The sequence below is a fragment of the Letharia lupina genome (assembly GCF_014066315.1).
Source record: "Letharia lupina isolate WasteWater1 chromosome Unknown contig_7, whole genome shotgun sequence".
Lineage (NCBI taxonomy): Eukaryota > Fungi > Ascomycota > Lecanoromycetes > Lecanorales > Parmeliaceae > Letharia > Letharia lupina.
In genome coordinates, this window is record NW_023502976.1 from 2023338 (window position 1) to 2044772 (window position 21435).

The 21435-nt window shown below is 52.2% G+C and overlaps 9 protein-coding genes across 9 annotated transcripts; 4 read left to right on the forward strand and 5 right to left on the reverse strand.

Annotated features, from left to right (window-relative positions):
* Positions 1-36: 36 nt before the first annotated feature.
* Positions 37-603, forward strand: HO133_009833 (uncharacterized protein; the record flags this gene model as incomplete). The annotated part of the gene is made up of 1 exon (XM_037300692.1): positions 37-603. The coding sequence occupies one exon, from the start codon at positions 37-39 to the stop codon at positions 601-603; it is 567 nt and encodes a 188-aa protein (XP_037154540.1).
* Positions 604-869: 266 nt separating this feature from the next.
* Positions 870-2688, forward strand: HO133_009834 (uncharacterized protein; the record flags this gene model as incomplete). Its single annotated transcript, XM_037300693.1, has 3 exons — positions 870-922; positions 1010-1311; positions 1373-2688. The coding sequence occupies 3 exons, from the start codon at positions 870-872 to the stop codon at positions 2686-2688; spliced, it is 1671 nt and encodes a 556-aa protein (XP_037154541.1).
* Positions 2689-4435: 1747 nt separating this feature from the next.
* On the forward strand, positions 4436-5814 carry HO133_009835 (uncharacterized protein; the record flags this gene model as incomplete). The annotated part of the gene is made up of 4 exons (XM_037300694.1): positions 4436-4510; positions 4566-4885; positions 4939-4993; positions 5047-5814. The coding sequence occupies 4 exons, from the start codon at positions 4436-4438 to the stop codon at positions 5812-5814; spliced, it is 1218 nt and encodes a 405-aa protein (XP_037154542.1).
* Positions 5815-7997: 2183 nt separating this feature from the next.
* Positions 7998-9499, reverse strand: HO133_009836 (uncharacterized protein; the record flags this gene model as incomplete). The annotated part of the gene is made up of 2 exons (XM_037300695.1): positions 7998-8917; positions 9103-9499. The coding sequence occupies 2 exons, from the start codon at positions 9497-9499 to the stop codon at positions 7998-8000; spliced, it is 1317 nt and encodes a 438-aa protein (XP_037154543.1).
* A 1360-nt stretch (positions 9500-10859) lies between these two features.
* HO133_009837 (uncharacterized protein) lies at positions 10860-14113 on the reverse strand (the record flags this gene model as incomplete). Its single annotated transcript, XM_037300696.1, has 4 exons — positions 10860-11391; positions 11457-12230; positions 12283-12595; positions 13612-14113. 4 exons carry the CDS (start codon positions 14111-14113, stop codon positions 10860-10862), a joined length of 2121 nt encoding a protein of 706 aa, XP_037154544.1.
* Positions 14114-14506: 393 nt separating this feature from the next.
* On the reverse strand, positions 14507-15791 carry HO133_009838 (uncharacterized protein; the record flags this gene model as incomplete). Its single annotated transcript, XM_037300697.1, has 2 exons — positions 14507-14952; positions 15005-15791. 2 exons carry the CDS (start codon positions 15789-15791, stop codon positions 14507-14509), a joined length of 1233 nt encoding a protein of 410 aa, XP_037154545.1.
* A 1151-nt stretch (positions 15792-16942) lies between these two features.
* Positions 16943-18212, reverse strand: HO133_009839 (uncharacterized protein; the record flags this gene model as incomplete). The annotated part of the gene is made up of 4 exons (XM_037300698.1): positions 16943-17187; positions 17246-17773; positions 17808-18042; positions 18105-18212. The coding sequence occupies 4 exons, from the start codon at positions 18210-18212 to the stop codon at positions 16943-16945; spliced, it is 1116 nt and encodes a 371-aa protein (XP_037154546.1).
* A 389-nt stretch (positions 18213-18601) lies between these two features.
* Positions 18602-19875, reverse strand: HO133_009840 (uncharacterized protein; the record flags this gene model as incomplete). The annotated part of the gene is made up of 2 exons (XM_037300699.1): positions 18602-18722; positions 18860-19875. 2 exons carry the CDS (start codon positions 19873-19875, stop codon positions 18602-18604), a joined length of 1137 nt encoding a protein of 378 aa, XP_037154547.1.
* A 37-nt stretch (positions 19876-19912) lies between these two features.
* HO133_009841 (uncharacterized protein) lies at positions 19913-21394 on the forward strand (the record flags this gene model as incomplete). The annotated part of the gene is made up of 3 exons (XM_037300700.1): positions 19913-20095; positions 20144-20328; positions 20407-21394. The coding sequence occupies 3 exons, from the start codon at positions 19913-19915 to the stop codon at positions 21392-21394; spliced, it is 1356 nt and encodes a 451-aa protein (XP_037154548.1).
* Positions 21395-21435: the final 41 nt, after the last annotated feature.

Sequence of the window (21435 nt, forward strand, 5' to 3'; positions counted from 1 at the left end):
CTAGCGTGGTGCTCGAGTCCAGCGACACAGCGAAAAATGGCTAGGATGCGTTCTAATGATCCCTTGATATTTATTGACTGCGAGATGACCGGATTGGACCCGGAGAAAGAGACAATCATGTCCATAGCATGCTTCATCACAGATGCTCAGCTGAAGCTTCAGGACGAGCAAGGCTGGGAGGCAATCGTACATCACGACAAGTCTACTCTAGATCGAATGGGCGAGTGGTGCACCAAAACACATGGAGCGTCAGGCTTGACAGCAGCTTGCGTTGCATCCACTACGACCAAGGAACAGGCAGCGGAGGGTCTACTCGAATACGTCAAGAATTATGTCCCCGAAGGACGCAGAGGCTTGCTAGCTGGTAACAGCGTACATTGTGACAAGGCATTCCTCAGCAAGCCTCCCTACAATAGGATCACGGACTATCTAAGCTACCGGATATTGGATGTCAGTAGTCTGAAAGAGGCTGCGAGGAGATGGGCTCCCGAGGCAGTCTTACTGGATGTGCCTTCCAAGAAACTTCTTCATCAGGCCAGAGAAGACATTTTGGAAAGCATCGAGGAAGCCAAATACTATCGCGAGAAATGTTTCGCGAAGTGACCATTATCACAGCGCATATATACGGCCGAATAGAGCAAAGATTGACATATTCCTGGTGATATTGATCCTTTTTCAGGTGGTGGCTTCTATCGGTCTTCGTTGGCCAAAAGCTACTGCGGCCAACCGCCCCACCGCGCGCTTTCAAGTTTCCGCCCCACTTCAACAAATTTACAGACCTCTTTTTCGACATCCATTGCACGCGCAGTGAAATCCCTCATAATCCCTACAAGCTACCGCAAGTCACTACAGCTACACTATCCATCACAATGAGTGTTCAGACAGTTTCGTTGAAGCCCTTCACTGACCAGAAGCCTGGAACGTAAGTCGCCTCTCACAACATCAACAACAAACACACCGTCTCCGAAGCTCGCTGGTCCAATTCCCATAAAAGCTAACGTCTTTATAGGTCAGGCCTTCGGAAGAAGGTTACTGTCTTCCAACAACCCCATTACAGCGAGGCTTTCGTCACCAGTATCCTCCTCTCAATCCCCGAGGGCGTAGAAGGCAGCTTCCTTGTCATTGGAGGGGATGGAAGATTTTACAACCCAGAGGTGGTTCAATTGATTGCTAAGATCGGTGCTGCATATGGAGTCAAGAAGATTCTGGTCGGACAAGATGGCATACTGAGCACGCCTGCCGCCAGCCATGTTATCAGGAAGCGAGAGGCTACTGGTGGAATCCTGCTCACCGCCAGTCACAACCCTGGCGGTACGTCCTCCACTCTCTTATTTTCGATCTAAAACGAAGCACCGGCTAACATGTTGCACAGGACCCAAGGCTGACTTCGGCATCAAGTACAATCTGACAAACGGTGCCCCGGCACCCGAATCTGTCACAAACAAGATCTTCGCTACCTCCAAATCCCTCACCGAATACAAGATCGCCGATATCCCCACTGTTGACATATCGAAGATCGGAACCAAGACATACGGACCTCTGGAGGTCGAGATCATCGATTCAACAGCCGACTATGTGGAGATGCTGAAGGATATCTTCGACTTCCCTCTCATCAAGTCATTCCTGGAAAGCCACAAAGACTTCAAGACTCTCTTCGACGCTTTGAACGGTGTGACTGGGCCTTATGGTATTGCAATCTTTGAGAAGGAGCTAGGACTACCCAGCAGCAGCACCCAAAACTGCATACCCTCCCCAGACTTCGGTGGTGGTCACCCAGATCCCAATCTAGTCTATGCCCACTCTCTAGTAGAGGCTGTTGACAAGCACAACATCCAATTCGGCGCGGCTAGCGATGGAGACGGCGACCGCAACATGATCTATGGTGCCAACGCCTTTGTATCTCCTGGAGACAGCTTGGCCATCATTGCTCACTATGCCAAGCTGATCCCTTACTTTCAAAAGCAGGGAGTCTACGGTCTTGCTCGGAGTATGCCCACATCCGGAGCCATCGATCTTGTGGCCAAGAAACAAGGTTTGCAGAACTACGAAGTCCCAACTGGATGGAAATTCTTTTGTAATTTGTTCGACACCAAGAAGATGTCGATTTGCGGTGAAGAAAGTTTCGGCACAGGGAGCAATCACATTCGTGAGAAGGATGGTCTGTGGGCTGTCGTTGCCTGGTTGAACATTATCGCTGGTGTTGCAAAGGAGAAGCCTGGCGAGACACCTAGCATCGCCTCCATCCAGCACGAGTTTTGGGGTATCTATGGCCGGACGTTCTTCACCCGCTACGATTATGAGGGCGTTGACAGTGAGGGAGCGAACAAGGTCGTTGCGAATCTGACTGAGCTCATCACTACGAAGAAGTCTGAATTCGTTGGGTCGACCATCCAAGGACGCAAAGTGCTTGAGGCTGATGATTTCTCGTACACTGATCTGGATGGCAGTGTCAGCAAGAACCAGGGCATCTTCGTCAAGTTTGACGATGGCAGTAGAATTGTTGTCAGGCTGTCAGGAACGGGCAGCAGTGGTGCCACCATTCGACTATACGTTGAGAGACATGAGGGCGACTCATCCAAGTTCAAGTTGGACGCGCAGGACTACCTGAAGGATAACATACAACTCGCCGTCAACCTGTTGAAGCTAAAGGAATACGTGAACCGGGAAGAGCCCGACGTTAAGACTTAGGTTACTTTGAGTTTGAGTACTGTTGTTGAGGAAAGATTGTTCATAGACTTCGCCCCTTCACTGCCCTATGAGCCTTTCCTGTCAAAAAAAATGTCAAGCAAAATCATGGCGAAAAAAAGGTTGGTCCTCAATACAGCCCAAGCGACACCACCAACACCATTGGCTGGTAAACCAGACAGTCATGATTGCTGTGGTATCCCACAAACTGACCTTCTCACTCCTGCAGTTCCTCTGGGCGTGGTATGAAATTTTAGCATCCAATCTGTCTCCATTCTTCCCTCTCTACCTTAATCATGAGATCTTTCAGGATCTGGAGTCAGCATCGGCTTTTCCAGTCTTCATCCTCCGTTCCTGATCAGATATCTAGCGACGTAGGTCGTGTCCGGTTCACCTCTTACTAAATGCAGCGTCCTAATCATCCTTTGAGACTTGTTGATGTGTGCTGCTAGTGTACCGATGGTAAGTCACACAAACAACAGGAGGCATTGTTTCCGAGCGATGGCTTCTAACTCATGATGATGCTCTAACTACTTGACCACTGGACTTGCCCCACAGTACATCTCAATGCTTCTCGAATTTGGGATACCCCTCCGTCTTTCCTGTCCAATGGCCGCTGTCTCGGCTACTCTGTACACATCAGCTTTCATGCTGCCTTTCCGTCTTCTACGATCCTCCTTCTGTATTATCCAGGCTGCTTCCCAAAAATGCAAGCGGTGGCACCTTCGCGGATCAACCAGTGGGCAGTTTTGAACATCCACCATACGAGTCTACCGACTCGAAGAGTATCTAGCTGATCAGATGTAGCTCCTGTGGAAAGTGTTGACAGGCAGAACTTTGACATTGCAGAGGGTTATCCATATTCCGAAGGTATTTCTGTATGGGTTAACCTTTCTGAGGTTCTTAGTCTTTGGGTCGTTCGAATTTGACACGGTTGCTTTTGAAATTTGGTTTCTTGGCTTCTCTCGGCTGGCGTTACGCATGACTGTTTCCTTTATCAAGCGTGCGTAGAATGTCAGATGGAAGGTCGTTTTCCGTTCTGATGCTAGAAGAGAGGTTGGCTTTGATGCCATTCTCGCGAATGCAATCTGCTACAATGGATCGCGCTTTCGACTTCTAAGTTCGAGTTTGTCTAATACATTGAACAATACTCCGTATGTTCTCGATACGTCGTGTTATATCTCGTAGAAGATGGTATGAACAATCAAAATTCAAGCTTGTACTCAAGATAGGCAATTATGTCCCCCGAGGAAACTCGATTCAACGCCAGGGGTGTTGTCTTAGAAGGAACATAGCAGGAAAACGGGCAGAATTAGGAAAGAGAGATATAGATGGTTAGAGAGAACATAATTCCGAGGCAGCAAGACATCGACCGAGGCGATGAAACAGAGGCCGAATCAAGAGAAAATGGAGGGATTAAGATTGGGGTCAATTGAGGACGAGCAGATACTGCTTCTCTATACCTTAGCGGATGGCTTGTATCAGAACTGTCTCGAGACTCGAATCTGAAACCGTAATCGCCTGCCTATTCTGGTGGATACTCAGAAATGCATAGCAATGAAAGCTGTCATGGTTGACTTTGCTGCAAGCTCCTCTCGCCCCTCGGTGACGCACAAGCGCTGCGCCTGCCGCGCGTGTTTGCCCCTCCTTGGCTCTTGACCGTTGCTTTATTCTATTCACTCTCATCTCTCAAACCGACTCCTGTTTCTTTCAACTCACCCTCAGCCATTCGTTATCCCTGTCATACACCATGTCTAGCTCTTCTAAAGGTGAAGGTGATGGCGTTGCGCCTCAGAACAAAGGCTCGTGGTCTACGTTTCTGAAGGTACGTAATCCCCCAATGAAACGATGCCTCGCAGACTCGCTGACTGCACGTCCAGTCGATAGCATCTTTCAATGGCGACCTCTCATCTATGACAGCTCCTCCGTTCATCTTAGGCACCACATCCCTCACAGAGTTCTCAGCGTACTGGACTGAACATCCATCCATTTTCGTTGCGCCAGCCTTGGAGCAAGACCCTGCGAAGCGAGCCCTGCTAGTATTGAAGTGGTTCCTCAGTACATTGAAGCAATCGTACAGCAGTAGAAATGACAAGTTCGGGTCGGAAAAAAAGCCACTGAACCCGTTCCTAGGAGAGCTGTTCATCGGGAAGTGGGAAGATGCTGCAGGGACGACGCAATTAGTATCTGAGCAAGTCAGGTAGGCAGTATCCGGGCGCCAGCATTGAACCCGATTGTTGATATCTCTTGAAGTCATCACCCACCAGTGACAGCTTACTGCATTACGAACGACAAGCACGGCGTTCAGGTATGCCTTCTTTGTCCCACCAACCCGAACCCCCTAACATACGGTTTCTCCAGCTTCAAGGATACAACGCCCAAAAGGCGTCATTTTCCCGGACAATCCACGTCAAACAAATCGGTCACGCCATCTACACCCTCAAATCCCACAACGAAACCTACCTCATCACCCTCCCAGCCCTCCACATCGAAGGTCTCATCTACGGCAAACCATTCGTCGAATTGAACAACTGCACTTACATCTCTTCTTCCTCCGGCTACATGGCTAAGATCGATTACTCTGGCAAAGGCTGGGTTTCCGGCAAGAAGAACTCCTTCACGGCTACCCTCTACCCAACAGGTAAAGAGAAGGAGATCTTATACACCGTCGAAGGTCAATGGACAGATAGCTTCACCATCAAGGCTGGTAGCGGTAGTGGCCTGAAGAAAGCCGAACCGATTGAGACACACAATGCCAAAACCACAAAAACAACACCACTGCAGGTTCCCCCGATCGATCAGCAAGATCCCTACGAGTCCAACAGAGCGTGGCAAAAAGTCGCGGAAGGGATTATCAAGAGCGATATGGATGTCGTGCATAATGAGAAATCGAAGATCGAAATGTCGCAAAGAGAGTTGCGGAGAAAAGAGCAGGCTGAGGGGCGGGAATGGCAGAGGAGATTCTTCAAGCGATCGTCGCCTCCAGATCCGTTGTTCGAGAAGTTGGCAAAGCCCATACCGGGTGAGAAGATCGAAGCTGAAAAGACGGGCGGCGTGTGGAGGTTTGATGAGTCAAAAGTGCAGGAGGGTGCCAAGGAGCCGACGCAGGCTGCTCATCGTGAGTTGTGAACATGGCTTACAAACAGAAATGGAAAGGGAGCACTTGGAGTTGGCTTTGCTTTCTGAAAGGCATAGTGTAGGAAACATGGCCGGTCGCTATTACACATTACCCATAGCGTGATGCGAAGAGCCCTTGGGGCTCTGTTGGTTGGGTAGAGGTGTGTATGATGGAAATGGGAAAGAGATCTCCAAACAAAGCATCAAGACGGCCTTCATCTCTCCATACATCCTCTCTTTGCTAAATCGAACCGTTGCTTGTTGGCCCTACAATGGCAATGTTGACGTTCATGGCTCCCAATTCTCACATCGCGTTGACCACTCGCAGCAAGAAACCAGACATGAGCCCAAATTCAAGGAAGGGAAGTACGGCGCCTCCAGCTTTTCGCACACCTCCTGCGCCAAGAAATAGTTTTTGCTAAATTCGACGTAGGCGGCATCATTATTCAGATCTCGGCATGAATACTGCATGATGACACAGCGCAGAGCGAGCTCGAATGCGAAATATCTTGACGTCGGTTCACATTCGTTTGCATACGCAATCAAAATCGCTACGGCGATGACAGAAAATCTTGCCAGACGTCCTGAGGTTGAAAAAAAGCCCCATCTCTCATTGGTGGGCTCGTATACTGCAGATCACTCCGAGTTGCTTCACGCGCTTCGGTCTTGGCGCTCATCACGTCACAGCCTTTCGAGAAAACGAAAGTATGTTACCCACACAGTCAACAATGCTGAGTTGTCCATCATACACGCCCTCAGACTTATCCCCCCCCCCCCCCCCAAACCGCATCTCCTGCCCCTCGGTCCACCGCAACCGCCAAAGCACAGCTTTCTTCCAAATTGACCATCTATACCTACCCCATCTTGCCCAGACACCTCATCCTGTCCGATTCATTCACTCACCGTTTCCACCACGCCGATGGGCCGATCCGGCCCCCACTTAAACCTCATCCTGTCCGATTCATTCACTCACCGTTTCCACCACGCCGATGGGCCAATCCGGCCCCCACTTAAAGTATGAAACCCCTCCACCGCAACCACCCGACCACCCTTGCATCCTCTCCTCCCCAGCTCCTCGGGCGCCGCAGGCCCGTTCTCGCGGATGCCTCCCCCTCCCCCCCATCTTCCCATCTTCCCATCCTTGTCCCCGGCCCGTGGATCAGAGCCACGAGCCACGAGCCACGTGTGATCCATCGTCTATGAATAGAAAACAAACACACTTCCGCACGTGTGTGATGCATCCCTCCCTCACTCCCTTCCCTCACTTCCCTCATCATCAACGATTCTACGACGGAACCGGTGATGTGGGATCCCTGAGGTACTCCCGAATCGACGACCACCGTTTGCAAACGATGGTGACGCTGGCATCGCGAACCCGGCTACCCGCTGGCTTGGGAAAGAGGCCGTTGCTGGACCTGTGGCTTTGGGGTTGTTGCGGCCCCTTCCCCCCCCCCATCATCCCCCCCTTTTGCGCTGCTGGTCGTGTGCTTGCTCGTCGGTGGGGGAGGGGCGGTGAGATGGGTGGGGGGGGGTTGTTGTGGTGGAGTGGCTGCGAGGTAGGTAGGGTACTGGGGGGGGGGGGCGGTGAGGTCAGGGCAGGGCAGGGCAGGGCAGGGCAGGGGTTGAACCACATGGTCGGATGGACCGGTTGTAGGGATCAAGGGCGGGGAAGGGAGAGGGGTTTGGTTTGGTTTGGTTTGGTTTGGTTTGAGGTGACGGTTTGGCCACTTGACTCTATCCTCTTTTGGAGACTGGGGAATGGGGACAGGTGTCTCGGCGTTCCCGCCGACTGGGTCGGTGTGGATTTTCTTCGGCTCCGTCTGTATAATGCGGTACTAGTACGGTGCGAAAGAAAAAAGGGGGGGGGAGGGGGAAAAGGGGGTTTGAGTATCCGCCGTTGTTTGTTTTAGAGTAGGATCGAGCAGCTGAGGCGGAGGGATTGGCTATGAATAGCTACCTTGAGGAAATGCCCGTTGCCGGGAAAAAAAAAACACGGGTAAAGAAATTGTATGGTGCGGCACGAAAGGTATCTCCCCAAAACGCCAAAAACTTGACGCCAAAAAGTAAGAAGCCACCCATATAACTTTATGTATGTATCGCGCTCGTTTCGCGTAGCATTGAAGATCAAAAAATCACCGGGGCCATACAAAAAACCCAATTTTTTTCTCTTTGTTTCACATTCCAAAATTTCCGTATCATGTATTCCCGACCGCCGTGCTCGGGGTCCCGTTGTCGTTCCCAACACCGGCGTCCATGACTCCGTTGCTCGTTTCCCCATTCGTCACGCCCCCATTCCCACCCGTACTCATCGGGCTCTCGGCTACGGCTTTCGTCCCGTTCACTTCCTCGTGTCCGTGCACCCCATTCGTTTCCTTCTGGCCCCGCGAAAACCGATATCTGTCCACCAACCCCTGATTCACCGCCGTCAGCGCCTCCCGCCCTTCCAGCACCGCCTCCACGTTCTGCATCACCAATTTCTCGAACGCCATCGCCGTCTCCACGCTCCCGCCGCCCGTGTGCGACGTCAATGTGACGTTGAACATCTTGCTCAACCGTTCGCTGACCCGCGGTTCGTGCGCGTGCACGTCCAGTCCGGCCGCGCTGATGTGTTTGCTGTCCAAGGCGTCGGCGAGGGCGTCTTCGTCGATGCAGACGCCGCGGGCTATGTTGACGACGCGGGCGCCGGCGGGGAGGAGGGAGAGGGTGTGTGCGTGGAGGAGCGGGCGGCCCGTGTACGGGGTGGCTATCAAGACGCAATCGGATAACTTGAGCAGCTCCTCCATGGACGGGCAGAAGATGGCATCTGCTTCCCGTTCCATGTCCGCGTTCTTCTGGATGACATCATGGTATATAATCTTCATGCCGAATGCGGCCCGGACTTTTTTCGCAATCGCATGCCCGATGTTACCCAGGCCTATTATGCCGAGGGTATGGCCTCGCGGATTGTGAGACTCAAAGGGGATCAGCTGGTGCGCCTTGGTCCATTCATCGGAAGAACTCGATCGCGCGGCGAGGGAGGACCAGGTCATGTGGCGGAAAACGGAGAGGATGTGGTAAAGCGCCATGTCGGCGACGGATTCGGTGGAGGCGTGCGCCCCATTGCAGTAGAGAATGCCTGTATCCATAAAGAACATCTATCAGCAAATTCCCACTCTCAGTACAGTATGTGCATGTTTCGGAGGTCCTCGGTGTCGGAGGCACCTCCTGCCGGCCTTGCATCGATGCCTTGCATTGACGATCATGCAGTCGGGAATCGTGCAGCTGTCAGCACGGTGCATAAATAAATGCACACGCACATACCGAATTCCGCCAGGACCCCAGTATCAACCCAGTCGAACCCCGCCCCCGCACTCGCCATCACCTGCATGCTCGTCGGCAGCAATTCAATCAATTCTCTATCCCATGACCCCATCTCTCCGCCCGTGTTCCAGAATGGCCGTATCGTCGCCGAGAAGTCTCCCCACGTTTTGTCTTCGAGATGTTGTTTGAAGACGGAGCGCTGTAGGGAGGAGGGCGCGGGGTTGATGATGTTGTATTTGGAGGAGAGCTGGGAGTGGAGCGTGTGGTTGTAGAGGATCGGATCGCCGAGGTGGAGGATGGTAGGTTTGGAGATGATACCGTTTGTGTGGTTGTTGTCGTTGTCATTGGGGGTGTGGATGTGTTTGGAGTCGTATGAGGAATCGGCAGTAGAGCCCATGTTGGTGAAAAGATTGAAGAGGTTTGTGGAATTGAACAGAAAGAACGCAAACAAAAAGCCGCCGCGTGAGATGTTATATACCTTGCACTCCCACCTCGTACCTCTCCCCCCCTCTCTGCTCTTTTTCACTCTCCACCTCTCAGCTCAGCTTCCTGGTTGTGTCCGTAGGAATTACTCAATGGGTAGTAAGTGGACGGCACTCGTTCCGTCCGTTTCCCCAGACCGGAAGCAAAGCCAAATGGTGAAAGCAGTCAGCTCGAAGGTCCACTACCGATAGTGCCACAAGCTTCTTTCCCCGGATTTCGCTTTTCACACCGCAGGCAGTAGCGGAGATATCAGTTCATGCATCATCGCCATCTTCTAAGTTGTGTCTCAGGTATGAGTGATCAAGGATAACAGGGGGCCCTGGACGAATAGCGGGGCTTCAAGCATCTTGTAGCGCGTGCTCTCTTCTCCCCTGAGCTTTGGCGGACTTGAGCTCTTGCACTCTAGTCTCTAGCTCTTGAAGTCTGCTCTGGATAAGAAAGGGGAGAGAGAGAGGAAAAAGGGAGCCACAGCCGCGACAGCCGTCCTCATGATCAGGCCCGCCCTCCTCTCTTCCTGGAATTCGCCATGGGGCCACCCAGGGCCGCCCCAAGTGCAAGCCTAAATATGCCCAAAAGCAATATCTCAACTAATGAAAAGTCTCCGCCTGAGTTGATGAGGTCCGAGCACGCGGCCAAGGAAGGAACTAATCTTTTTGCTGCATCGAAGATCTCCTCGCTTAGCCCACCCAGGGGCTCTCCAGGGCAGCTTCCCAGGGTAAGCTCAGCCTCTCAGGGCCCAACCCTTTGGGGCTTTCAGGGGCGCTATCTTTAGTTTGTCGGATGGCACCCAGAGCTGTGGTGGCTGCATATCTGAAGCGAACTTGTTTGGGTATGCCCAGCCGGCCACTCGTAGTACAGTTACTGTACTGGTGGTACCTTACCATCTTACGAACTACGGTAGGCTTAAGGAAGACGAGTCTGCATGAGATTTCCCATGCTAACAAATCCGATCAAAGCCGGCACAGACTAGCAGGCCACCCCAAAAATCAAGGATATCGAGCGTCGAATGAATCAGTCAGTCAATCATCATACAGCATCATTCTTCCCCCCCCCCCTTCAAAACTGCTTGCACGGGATCAACTTCCTTGCTGTACTTAATTTACAAGAACCAATCGGTCACTAGCTGGTATCTCATTCATGCAAGTCTGTAAGAGAACTGCAGTAGATACAACGCAGCTTGGCTCCTCTTCCTCCTGTCACTACGACCTGTGTCAGACCGCTGTTTGACTTTATCGAAATGCCGTCATGCGATCCTATCCATTCCTTTTCGTCGCTTACAACTCCTCCTTGACCTTGTCCGACGCCTTTTGACCCGCTTCGCCAGCGCGGTTAGTGGCTGCCGTTCCTGCTTCCTTCACGTGGTCAGCTCCCTTTTGCCCTTGATACTCAGCCTCTTTGCGGCCACTAGCAGCTCCAATCTTGAGTTGATCAAGAACCCATTGAGCACCGTTTTGTAGGCTGCCGAATATGCCGGCTCCAGGGGTGTTTGTGCCGTGGCGGAAGTATTGAGCATTGCGACGGGCCATAGCCTTGAGTTCATTTGTATTGCTACCTTGATAGTTTTTAACACCGTATGAATCGAGATATGACTTGAGGTCAGAGTCGGACCAAGTATCGAACGTGTTTTCCTTCACGGCATCCGTAGATGCTGCAAGGTATGAAGTGACCGAGGCGTAGTTGCTTCCTCCTGATTTGGATGCGCTCGAATAACTGTCTTGGGCTTGCTTAAGGAGATCATCACGAGTCGCCCCAGCCTTGTTCGCAGCCTTCTGCGCAGCCTTGTCATTTGAAGAGGACAGGTATTTCCTAAAAAAAAGCAAAACAAAGAGATCAGCGTGTTTCACAACATATAGCCGCGCCAAAGGACTTACTTCAAGTTATCGACAGTCCAAGTGTCAAATGTCCATGCAGACCAGCCAGTTGACGCCTTGTGCTTGTTGAGGCGGACTTGCTTCATAAGCTCGTCTTTCTTGCCGCCTTGAGGGACGGGTACACCCCGAGCATCAAGAAATGCCTTAAGCCGGCTGTCACTCCAGGTACCAACGGCTTGGTTGAAAGCGTCCTCTCCCTTGAGTTGGGCATCATCAGTGGATTGAGCGAATTGGTTGTTGGCTTTGGTCGTTGCAGCCCCGAAAGCGCTTGAGACTGAGGAAGCTGCGTTATCACCGGTCAGGGCACTGCGATGCTTGCGTGCGAGCGCCAGAAGTTCATTCCGCTTGGATCCTTGAGGCACTTTGATACCGTTCTTGTCGGCCCATTCCTTGATCTGGGAGTCGCTCCATGAGTCGAGAAGGGCGTCGCTCAAACTCTCTTTGGCTGCTTGGGCAGACTTCGAGGCGGAAGCAGCGGTGTCCTTGAGATTGGTGCTAGCGAGGCGTGAGTTGCGGCGGACCGAAGCAATGAGCTTGTCACGGGTGCTCGGCTGAGGTACGGGCACTCCACGCTCATCGAGGAATTCTTTCAGGTCAGATTCGGACCACGTCTCATACAGCCAGTCGCCAGGATAGTGGACGGATTGTCCAAGCTTTTTGGCGACTGAGTCATAATTTGATCGAGCTGCTGCGATCATGGTGTCGCGCTTGCGAGGCTGAGGAGCCGGAATATTGTTTTTGTCGAGGAAAGATTTCAGCTGAGAGTCGGTCCAGCTGCGTAATGGATGTCAGTAATAAATGTGAGTAGTGAGGAATCGAGGAATACCTATCGAAAACCCAGTCCTTCACAGAATGATAGGATTCCGAGGCAGAGTCCGCACTATCCGTCCAGTAGCTCTTGACCGAGTTGACCAAGCTGTTCTTGTTCGAGTCCGCGGCTTTCTTGCTATCGGCTCCCTTGGACTTGAGATACGACTGAAGCTGGGGAGTATCCCAGTCCTTGTACGGGGTAGCAACTTTTTCATTCCAATTGCTCTTCACAAGATTCTCGAGATCTTTGCGGTTTGCGGGTGTAGGGTACGGGACATCGTGGTCTGAGAGCCAACGCTCCAGCTCGGTTTCATGCCATTTGTTATATGCTAACGAGGTGGATTAGACTGGCTCGTGAGAAGACACGCGTACATGTGCATGGAAATATATATGGATGGATTGAGTGAGGATGGAGCTGAAGATCCTTGTGACGTAATTGGTCATGGCAGAGCATTCCCGAACCAGTATTCGATGAGGGAGGTACACTAGATAACAGGGGAGCAGAAATGAAATGAGAACGAACCTGCCGTGGTAGCACCACCGAACCAACTGCTTGCTACAGTTGACTCTGTTGCCAACGCGAACAGCAAGACGGAGGAAAGGGAAATCTTCATCTCGTATCACGGTTGATGTATGTGCCTCAACTGCAATAAATCTATGGAAGGGTTCGTCAGAAGGGATCACGGTAGGAGGTAAGCTGTCAATGAGTTACAGAAGTGGTTGATGAGGAAGTGAGGTCTGTGTTGTGGAGTAGAAACTTCCAGCAAAAAACGGGGAAGCTGTTAGCGCGAAGGAGCCTTGCAAAAAAGTGACGTAGCCGGGCAGCCACGAAATGACAACTCACGCGTTCACCAGTTGGCCTGGCGCGTTTCGGCCTTCTGCAAAACTGTTGCTTTTACAGGAAGTTGCGGCACAATGTTCAGAGCTAATTCTCGGGGCTCAAGCACGAAGAGATTCAGTCAAGCCACACTCGTTTCTGGGGCTACCAAGATGACTGGTCATAAAGGCAGATAAGCTTGTCATCACCATAGCATTCTATTTCCTGGCTGCCCCGTATTGATGGAGGGCATTGCAGTGAAGATACGTCCTTGACTTTCATTGCCTGTCAAACAGAACATGCTGCAGCAGTAGGAGCAGTAGAGCAGTAGAGCAGTAGGAAGGGTAGAAGGGTGTTCCCCGTCGCCCTTGGTATGTCTCCTATCGTACACTTCCACCTCGCATGCTTGCCCATGTCCCTTCAGCTCAAAGTGTCCCTTCCCATCATTCCATCATGGATTCCTGTCGGCACCACCTTGACCTGCAAGCAGTCAGCAGAGTCCAGGAGAAAACGTAGCCAGCAACTTACCACTCCAGTATCCCTTATCCACTTTGTCCTCCTTATCGACGCTTTTCTCATTAGGACGGTCATGCCTCTTTTCCATGTCCTCGTTGTGCGCTCTCACCTCGTCACTGTGAGTGTGCTCTTCAGGCGCATCATGCTTGTGAATCTTTGGCTGTGGCCCGCCTCCCTCTCCTCCACTTGCTCCTCCACTCCCACTCGTACTGGCCTGACCACCGGAGTCACTCTGCTGCGTATTGTGACCTTCACTTCCCTTTTTGGTAGGTCCACCTCCTGTGCCTTGACCGACTGACGGAGGAGGTGGGCCCGGGTGCTCGAGGTCGGCCGAGGGGTTCGAGCCTTGGTCTGATGGGTTCTCGCCCTTTGGGTCGCCTTCTCCACCGCCGTAGGAGGAACCGCCAGCGTAGAGACGGTGTTGCTGGGCATAGGCTGGTGCCAGGAATGATTGAGGGGAAGAACGGATTGTGGTGATACGTGTGACAATTGGGGTCATTCGTAGTCGTGTCATGGTTGAAGTATAAATGGTATTGATGGGTGCCAGATTGGATGGTTGATTGCAGAAGGCAGGTATTGGACAAGTAGATGGTTGATGTGTTTGTTTGAAGTCTGAATGACTTCTTTATTGAAAGTAAAAGCTATACGAGAGAATACAGCTCATGTCACCAATGTCGAAAAGTCCGGAGCTCCACGTCAATAAAACGTTGATGACGTAGTTGACAACCGCTTGCCCGACCGAGGGACCCAAAAATAACATCCATCCCACAATCCTTCGCCAAAATCAAAACTCCTGTATCCTCAACTTCTAAACATCGACCTTTGAACCCATCTCTACCGACCTCCATATCGTCTGTCCTGGCGTCAGTCTTTGGCATCTCGACTTCTTGTAAAGAATGCATACCGCTCAAATTGTCTTGCAACGACTCACATCCTCCAATGGCTCTGCTAAATCTCTCGAATCATCCGAGCTGACCGTTGACTTTGTCGATGATGAGGCCGATGTGCTCTCGTAGCCCTCGTCCATCCTCAATGCCTTTTCACTCAGTTCGAAGTCTTGGGCTCCATCTAGCCGTGCGAAAATTTGCCGTGTGGTGTTCTGGATGTTGAACATGATGTTGCATCGCCTGCTGTTGCTCGAGTGGATGGTCCTGTTGATCTTCTCCAGTTGCTGAATGTCGTTGGTAAATTTTGCTGCGAGTTCCTTCCAGCGGCAGCTCCTCACGTAACGCTGCCATCTGCCAATGTGGTCGTTTCCGAGATGGTAGTCCTCGATGTGGTCCATCACCCAACTCGGGTTCAGTCCGGATGCATCGATCATGCCGTCAACTCGCTCTCCGATTTCGCGATCACCTAGGTCAAGATTCTCAGCAGTCTTCTTCGTCAATGATTTTGTTGCCCTTACCGATTTCGTGCCCCGAAAGGAGACATTTTCCATACTGCAACCAAGTCTCGTCCTTCTCCTCCATCGGGGTAACTCTCATCAAGCAGTATTGATCGAAAAGCTGCTCACGCAGAAACTTTCTCAGCTGGGAGACGTCGGATGTCAATTGCTGCTGGGCATGGGCAACTCGGGCAACATGAGTGGTGACTTCATTGTCCATGCGACAGATCTGGGTCCATCTTGGGCGGGGGTGTTTGCCGACAGGAGTGCATATGAAGGTGTGGTAGGCTGAGTAGATCTCCATGAGCCGCGTCCTGAAAGTCCTCTCGATCTTGTCGGTGCCTTGTAGCGATTCGTACTTTTTCGTTCTGAGTATGGCTTCTTTGATTTCGTGCAACTCTTTCTCAGTCGGTTGGCGTCGGGAGTGAGTGGCACCGGACTCGTCTTCTTCTGGTATGGTTTTCATGGGGTTCTTCGCTAGCTCATCCACATTCTTGACGAACCGGTGTCTGGTTTGCAGGATGTCCACGACATCTGCCGCGTCCTCGAATGCGATCGCAATTCGTTGGCGGTGTAATCTCAGGGCGTCGGATCTCATCTTGTGTACGTTTTCTTCTGTGGCGGTTTTTGAAAGGTAGTTGCTGGTGAAGATAAGTTTTCGCTTTGCCATGGACAGCTCGTATTGACTGGTCATCTCGGTCCAGAGCTCATTGTTGGAGGTCCGTGAGGGCTTGGACTGACGGTATGTGAGGAAAGTCCAGCTGGCTGGAGGGTAGGCAGACGCGTGGAGGGTCATGTAGTCTGCCATGATGGCGGAAGAGAAGTGATGTTGTTGAGCTGGTCGATGAGTGATGTGTATAAGTGTTCCGAGAGGCGCTTGATACGGTTTGTCTTTACTTCGTACAGTGTATGGAGATGTGGAAGTGTGAAGATCCATGTGGGCATTCTCCCTACTCTTTATACCATCCTAGTGGCCTCTCTGACTCATTTTATTCCCTCAATATATTTGTATAAAAATTTCTTCTGAGAGATTTCTTGGCTCCGAAATCCGCCCTTCAGAGTGGTACGCTGAGTCTGTTACCCTATGCCGGAATTCCGTGCCAACAGTTCTCTTCCAGACCATCACACTACCGAACAGAGATCTTTTCTACCACCCTGTCCCAGCTCAACTTACATCGCCTGTGCCCAGATGCCCAAAATGAAGGCATCCTCAAAGGGCGTCGAATAGGGGTCCCTTGGCATGCCGAAGAAAATTTCTATCCCACCCTCTCAAAATCCAAGACTCCCTCACTCTCAAAGTTCCACCCTAGGGATAAATTCTAAAAGAGCAAGTTACGTGACTCACACCCCTTTCTCTGTTGCCGAAGTGCTCCCAAGGCTCATTTCTCAAGATAGGGAAAATCGACGCATCTGTTGTAGTGAGTGAGTGAGTGAGTGGTTCGCATGATTGATTGATTCCACATGCAGCTACTTTGACATCGCATCCAAATATATCACCGCAATGGCAGCTACCGATCCCTCGCAGCTTCTGGCACGCAGGCTGGGTCATTTTTTGGTTGTCCAGGATGGTGTGGCTTCTTCCACCTTTATCTAGAACCTAGGCCGAGAGGTCTTTACAGCCAAATCCTCTCTTTCTCTCTCTCTCTTTTGACTTTTCTCATCTGTGTGGAAAAGATCGGTTCCCGACACGACTTCCTAGTACTGTTACATGGCCATCCTACGGGAAGAAAAGCTAGCAGCATGCTCGAATAGTCTCGAGTCCTCGTTCGTGAAAATATCCAACGCGCCGCCAATGCCTACTGATCTTCTCAACAGCTCCTGGGTTTTGGATTTGGATAGCATGGATAGACAGTACTGGAACATCCGTAAACAATGCTATCTATCTCTGCACGGCACAGCGTCCCCTGACATCGCGGTCGTGTAGACTTCCTGCCGACCTCACGCTCCCCTCTCCGCGCATCATCGACCGGAGCCAGAATGTTGGTATGGTGTGGCCGTGTAATGCTCCCCAATGGCCTTGCTAGCGGACGTTACATTGGCCGTGTTATCTCCGTTCGGCTTTGCTGGTTTGAAAGCACCCCCCCACTCCCTCCCCCTTTCACTGCTGGCACCTGCAGTATCCATACTGCGCGGGGTTTGCCCCTCCCAACCTCCTCTCTCCTCCCCAATATTTCGCTCGTTGCTCTGCGGAGAGAAGTCCTGACCTGGAGGCAATGAACAGCGATCGAACAACGGTGTAGGGAGCGGGGGCCCTGGAATGACCGAAGGTGGTTTCCGGCCATTTCGGTGTCACTAGTGGCTCGCTTTCGCCATCGTAGAACGCGTAGCGTCTCAGCCTTGTTTCTTCGAAACTCTGCTCTGCACGGTTGCAAAAGCCAGGGATGCTAACGAGGACGCATGTAGTATCCGGAACGCCAGGCACGATCGTTTGTTCCGGGTCACCAAAGGTGGACAGAGCTAATTCGCCGACTTGCGGTGGATTGCGAAGGCCAGCAGCTGTGCCGACTGCTGGAGATGGTGTTGTTGCGAGAGGACGGGATGTGCAAGGTATTGAGCCAGATGCGGAGCCAGGGAACGGAGGCTTTGGTGCGTCGAGACCTTCCGTCTGAAAAGCACGGGGCCAGAAAAAAGAGAGGCTGCGCGGCGTAGAACTGAACTGGAGGTTCGTCGAGGACGTTGGCTTGGACAGTTGAGGCTCTGCTTGTACTGCCAGTAAGGATACCCGAACAGTGAATTTCCCCATCAATTTGGAAAGCGCTGGGCGTACGACTAGCTTTCCCAACTGGCGGGCTGCTGACAGTTTGTCGCGGAAGCAGCGACGCACCAGGCGCAACTCCTTCTACAGTCAGTCCAAGGTTGGCCAATTCTCTAGTCGAGAGGTGTAGGCCCCTGGACAGGTTCTCAATGGCTTTCTGCATCAATTTCTTGCATCTTTCGTGCTCGGTCGCCAGTACATGATGCTTCTCGTGCTTTTCCGTCAGAAGCCGACGACACTCTTGTGCCACTTGGAGCCCGACATGAAGGTTGAGGTTTCTCTCGCGGAATTGATCTAGCTCTTCCTGAAGCAAGTGTACTTCACAGCTTCAAAATGTGGGTCTTGATTGAGCTTGGGCTGGCGGACCTCATCCTCGAGTCCAGCGATCTGCTTAGGCGGCTGGTCTTCGACGGCGCTAGGTGGTCCTACAGTCTGCTGCGGATCAATCAAGGCTGCTGGGAAGGTGGAAAACATGCCTTTTTCAACGAAGTTGGACGATCGTCAAATTTTTTGTCGGTCGAGTAAGGTTACCGGAGAAGCGGAAGACATGGCTCCTTCGGAAGCTCGTGGCGATATGTGTGTAGCCTAAGAAGGGAATCGAAGCCCTTGTATCGGTGGAGGAGCGCTGGAAGACGATTGATGCTTGAAATGGCAGCTCAAGCTTAGGGGTACCTGTTGGCTTGTGGAGTTATCATGATCTAACAGCTACGAGAACTCAGCTCTTTGTATATCACAAGGCCCTATGTTAAGAGACTAGGCGAGGTGTTGAGGGTGAGATCTATCAGTAGAACCGTGTAGCAAAGATGCGTGGTAGTAGACATTTTGGAAAGGATTCGTACAGACGCGATTACCGGCACCCCGGATCATGTAGTAATCTCCATCCCAGGCATCCCCTCTACCCCCCCAACACTGCCCCAAAACCCCTCAAAATCGACCCCTTGTTCCTCAAACTCCTCCCTAATTTTCTGCACCGCCTTCTTCTGGCTATAAAGATTTCCAAGTCAGTGTCTCTTCTTCACGGCAAATATCCGAGTAGTGGAACAGCCCAAGAGAATGAAAAGAACTCTTTTGTGCCCCAAGCGTGATTCGCTGCTCGAAACGTGGTATGAAAATGTACATACCGCTCCCCCGTAAATGGCCCCGTCTGACTCGTCTCACTCTGCACAATCTCAATCCACCGAAAGAACAAATTCTCCTTCCCCATAGCCGTCAAATGATTCTTGATCAACTGCAGCTTCCTCGTGCCTTCATCTCCTGCGCCTTCTTCCTGCTCGCGCCACACTTCCCAGATCAGCCAGCCCGATTTCTCGCTGTGGACCAGCACGCTTGTTCGGAAGTCGTCGATCTTGTTCTTGCCTACGTCAACGAGCGCTTGCGCTTCGATCATGCCGGAGAAATACAGATCCCAGTTCTGATCCAGCATTTGGTAGCTGGTCTTGCTTTTCACCCAGCCCTTGTCCACAGCCGGCAACACCCTCTCTCTAAACAATTTCCCCTGTCTCCCTTCCTCTAGCCACTCCTCTTTAACCCCCTCCTTCTTCTCCACCTCCCCTCTCATGTCCTCCTCCTCCCGACTTCTCTCCGTAGCAAAGAGCGGAACATCCCACCTCCTACTCCTCCGAACCACAACCTCCACATCCCTAAACCGGCACCACCTCCTCCAACCCACCGGACTGGCCTCCCCACCCTTCCCCAAGAAGAAGTCCCACGGCCACATCCCCACGAACCTAAACAGTAAAAAATCCCCTGCAAACATCAACGTCCTCTCCCCACTTATCCCAAGTAGTCTCCATTGATCCGTATTCTCTTTATCGATGTTGGCGGGACTGTCATAGCCGAGAACGGAGAGGAGGAGGTAGAAATAGGTGGGGAGGGCTCGTTGGAGACGGAAGACGAGGATTATGAGAATGAAGATGTTGAGGAGGAGCGGGACGGTGAAGATGCGCCGTTTGAAAGCGGGAGGGTGCGTGTCGAGGTGGATGATATAGAGGTGCGATTTGGAGGTTAGGGTGTCGAGGAAGGTCGACAGCTCCGCGGGCGCTGGCTTGAACGGGGAAGGAATGGGTGACGTTGAAGAGGTATTGGGAGCGGTGGGCTTGGCTGGCGGCTTGCCCGAGCTCTTTTTGGGTTTGGGCATCCTGGGCACTCCCCTCTGACGCACAGTTCCAGACAAAATGACAGGTTTGCTGATGACCGGAAGCTCGAGACCTCCCGAGCGACGTCACAATCCAAAAAAAAAAATACGCGAGCGCCAAACGCGCCTCTCCAACACCAGCCAGAACAACGACATCCATGCCTTGAAGTCGATGGAGGATCCAAAGCCAAGAGGGCGCTCCGGCCTCATCGCCAGAGCTGTCGTAGGCCTCTCCTCATCTCTACCTGAGGACAATAACTAAGCGATCCAGGATACAGCCCTCCTCCCCGTCCACGCCGCCGCCTCCAAGCCCGCCCAGCGAGCCTACCTCGGCACCTTCCTCTTCGCCGCGACGAGCATCCTGCTCTTCTGCGTCTCGAGCGTAGCTTACACGCTGTTTTACTACAACTATGTGCCGCAGAATAGCGTGGGGCGGGTGGTGCATTTGCAGTTCGGGTGCGTTTGTCTCCCTGGTGTTTCTTGGGCGGCGGTGCTTGTTGATACAGATGCTAATACCGATACTGTGAGATGTAGGGATGGTCATCCCCACGGCACAGCCCACCTCTCTACATCCCTGACATCGCTCCAACCCTACGACATAACCCTCAGCCTCCACCTGCCCCGGACCCCCTCGAACCTCGCCGCCGGAAACTTCATGCTCGACCTCTCCCTCCTCGGCCCTTCCACGACCGGCACTCCCTCCTCGATCCTCCCTTCCTCCCTCTCCTCCACCACCAATACGACCACCACGATCGCCCGCTCCCGCCGCCCTGCAATCCTAACCTACACCTCTGCAGTCGTCGAGACTGCAAACACCCTCAGCGGACTACCATGGTATATCCTGGGCTGGAAATCCGAGAGCGAAGTGCTCTCGGTCAGTATGTTCGAAGGCGTCGAATTCGCAAAAGGTTGGGCGAATGTGCCGCAGAGCGTGCGCGTGGTGGTGGAGGCGGATGAGAAGATGCAATTCTATGAAGTGGGGGTGCGAATCATTGCGAAGTTGGGCGGGTTGAGATGGGTACTGTACCACCATCGTGTACTATCGTTTCTATTCTTCACCACAGCGTTTTGGAGCAGTTCGATGATCTCGATGGCGCTGGCGTGGTTTGCTATTTCGACGTATCTTGGGTCGCCGACGACTGTAAAGACGGAGCCGGAGACCAACGGCACCATTTTCAAGCGAGAGCGCTCAGACTCGGACGCATTTGATCCGACGTCAATGGAGGATCTTTCCGACACGTCAAGGACGTTCCCTACGCTTGGCCGACAGATCCCATTGCATTTCACTGGACGCAAGGACGTCAAGAAGGAAGAGGAGATCAAGAGGGAGGAAGACGAAGTCTTGAGATCAACGGCAGTCCAGCCATTAGCTGCTGAAGCAGACGATGAAGACGACGACATGTCGCAGGAGACAAGCGGTTTCAGAGACTCGGGAATTGGGACCGGTCTTGATGATGAAAGGTTGGCAAGTGTTCAGCGACGGCGTAGAGCATTGATGAATGGAAAGGACAGTGGAGCTTGATCTATGATGTTTTCTAGTAATCAAGATTTCTAGTGTTAAAG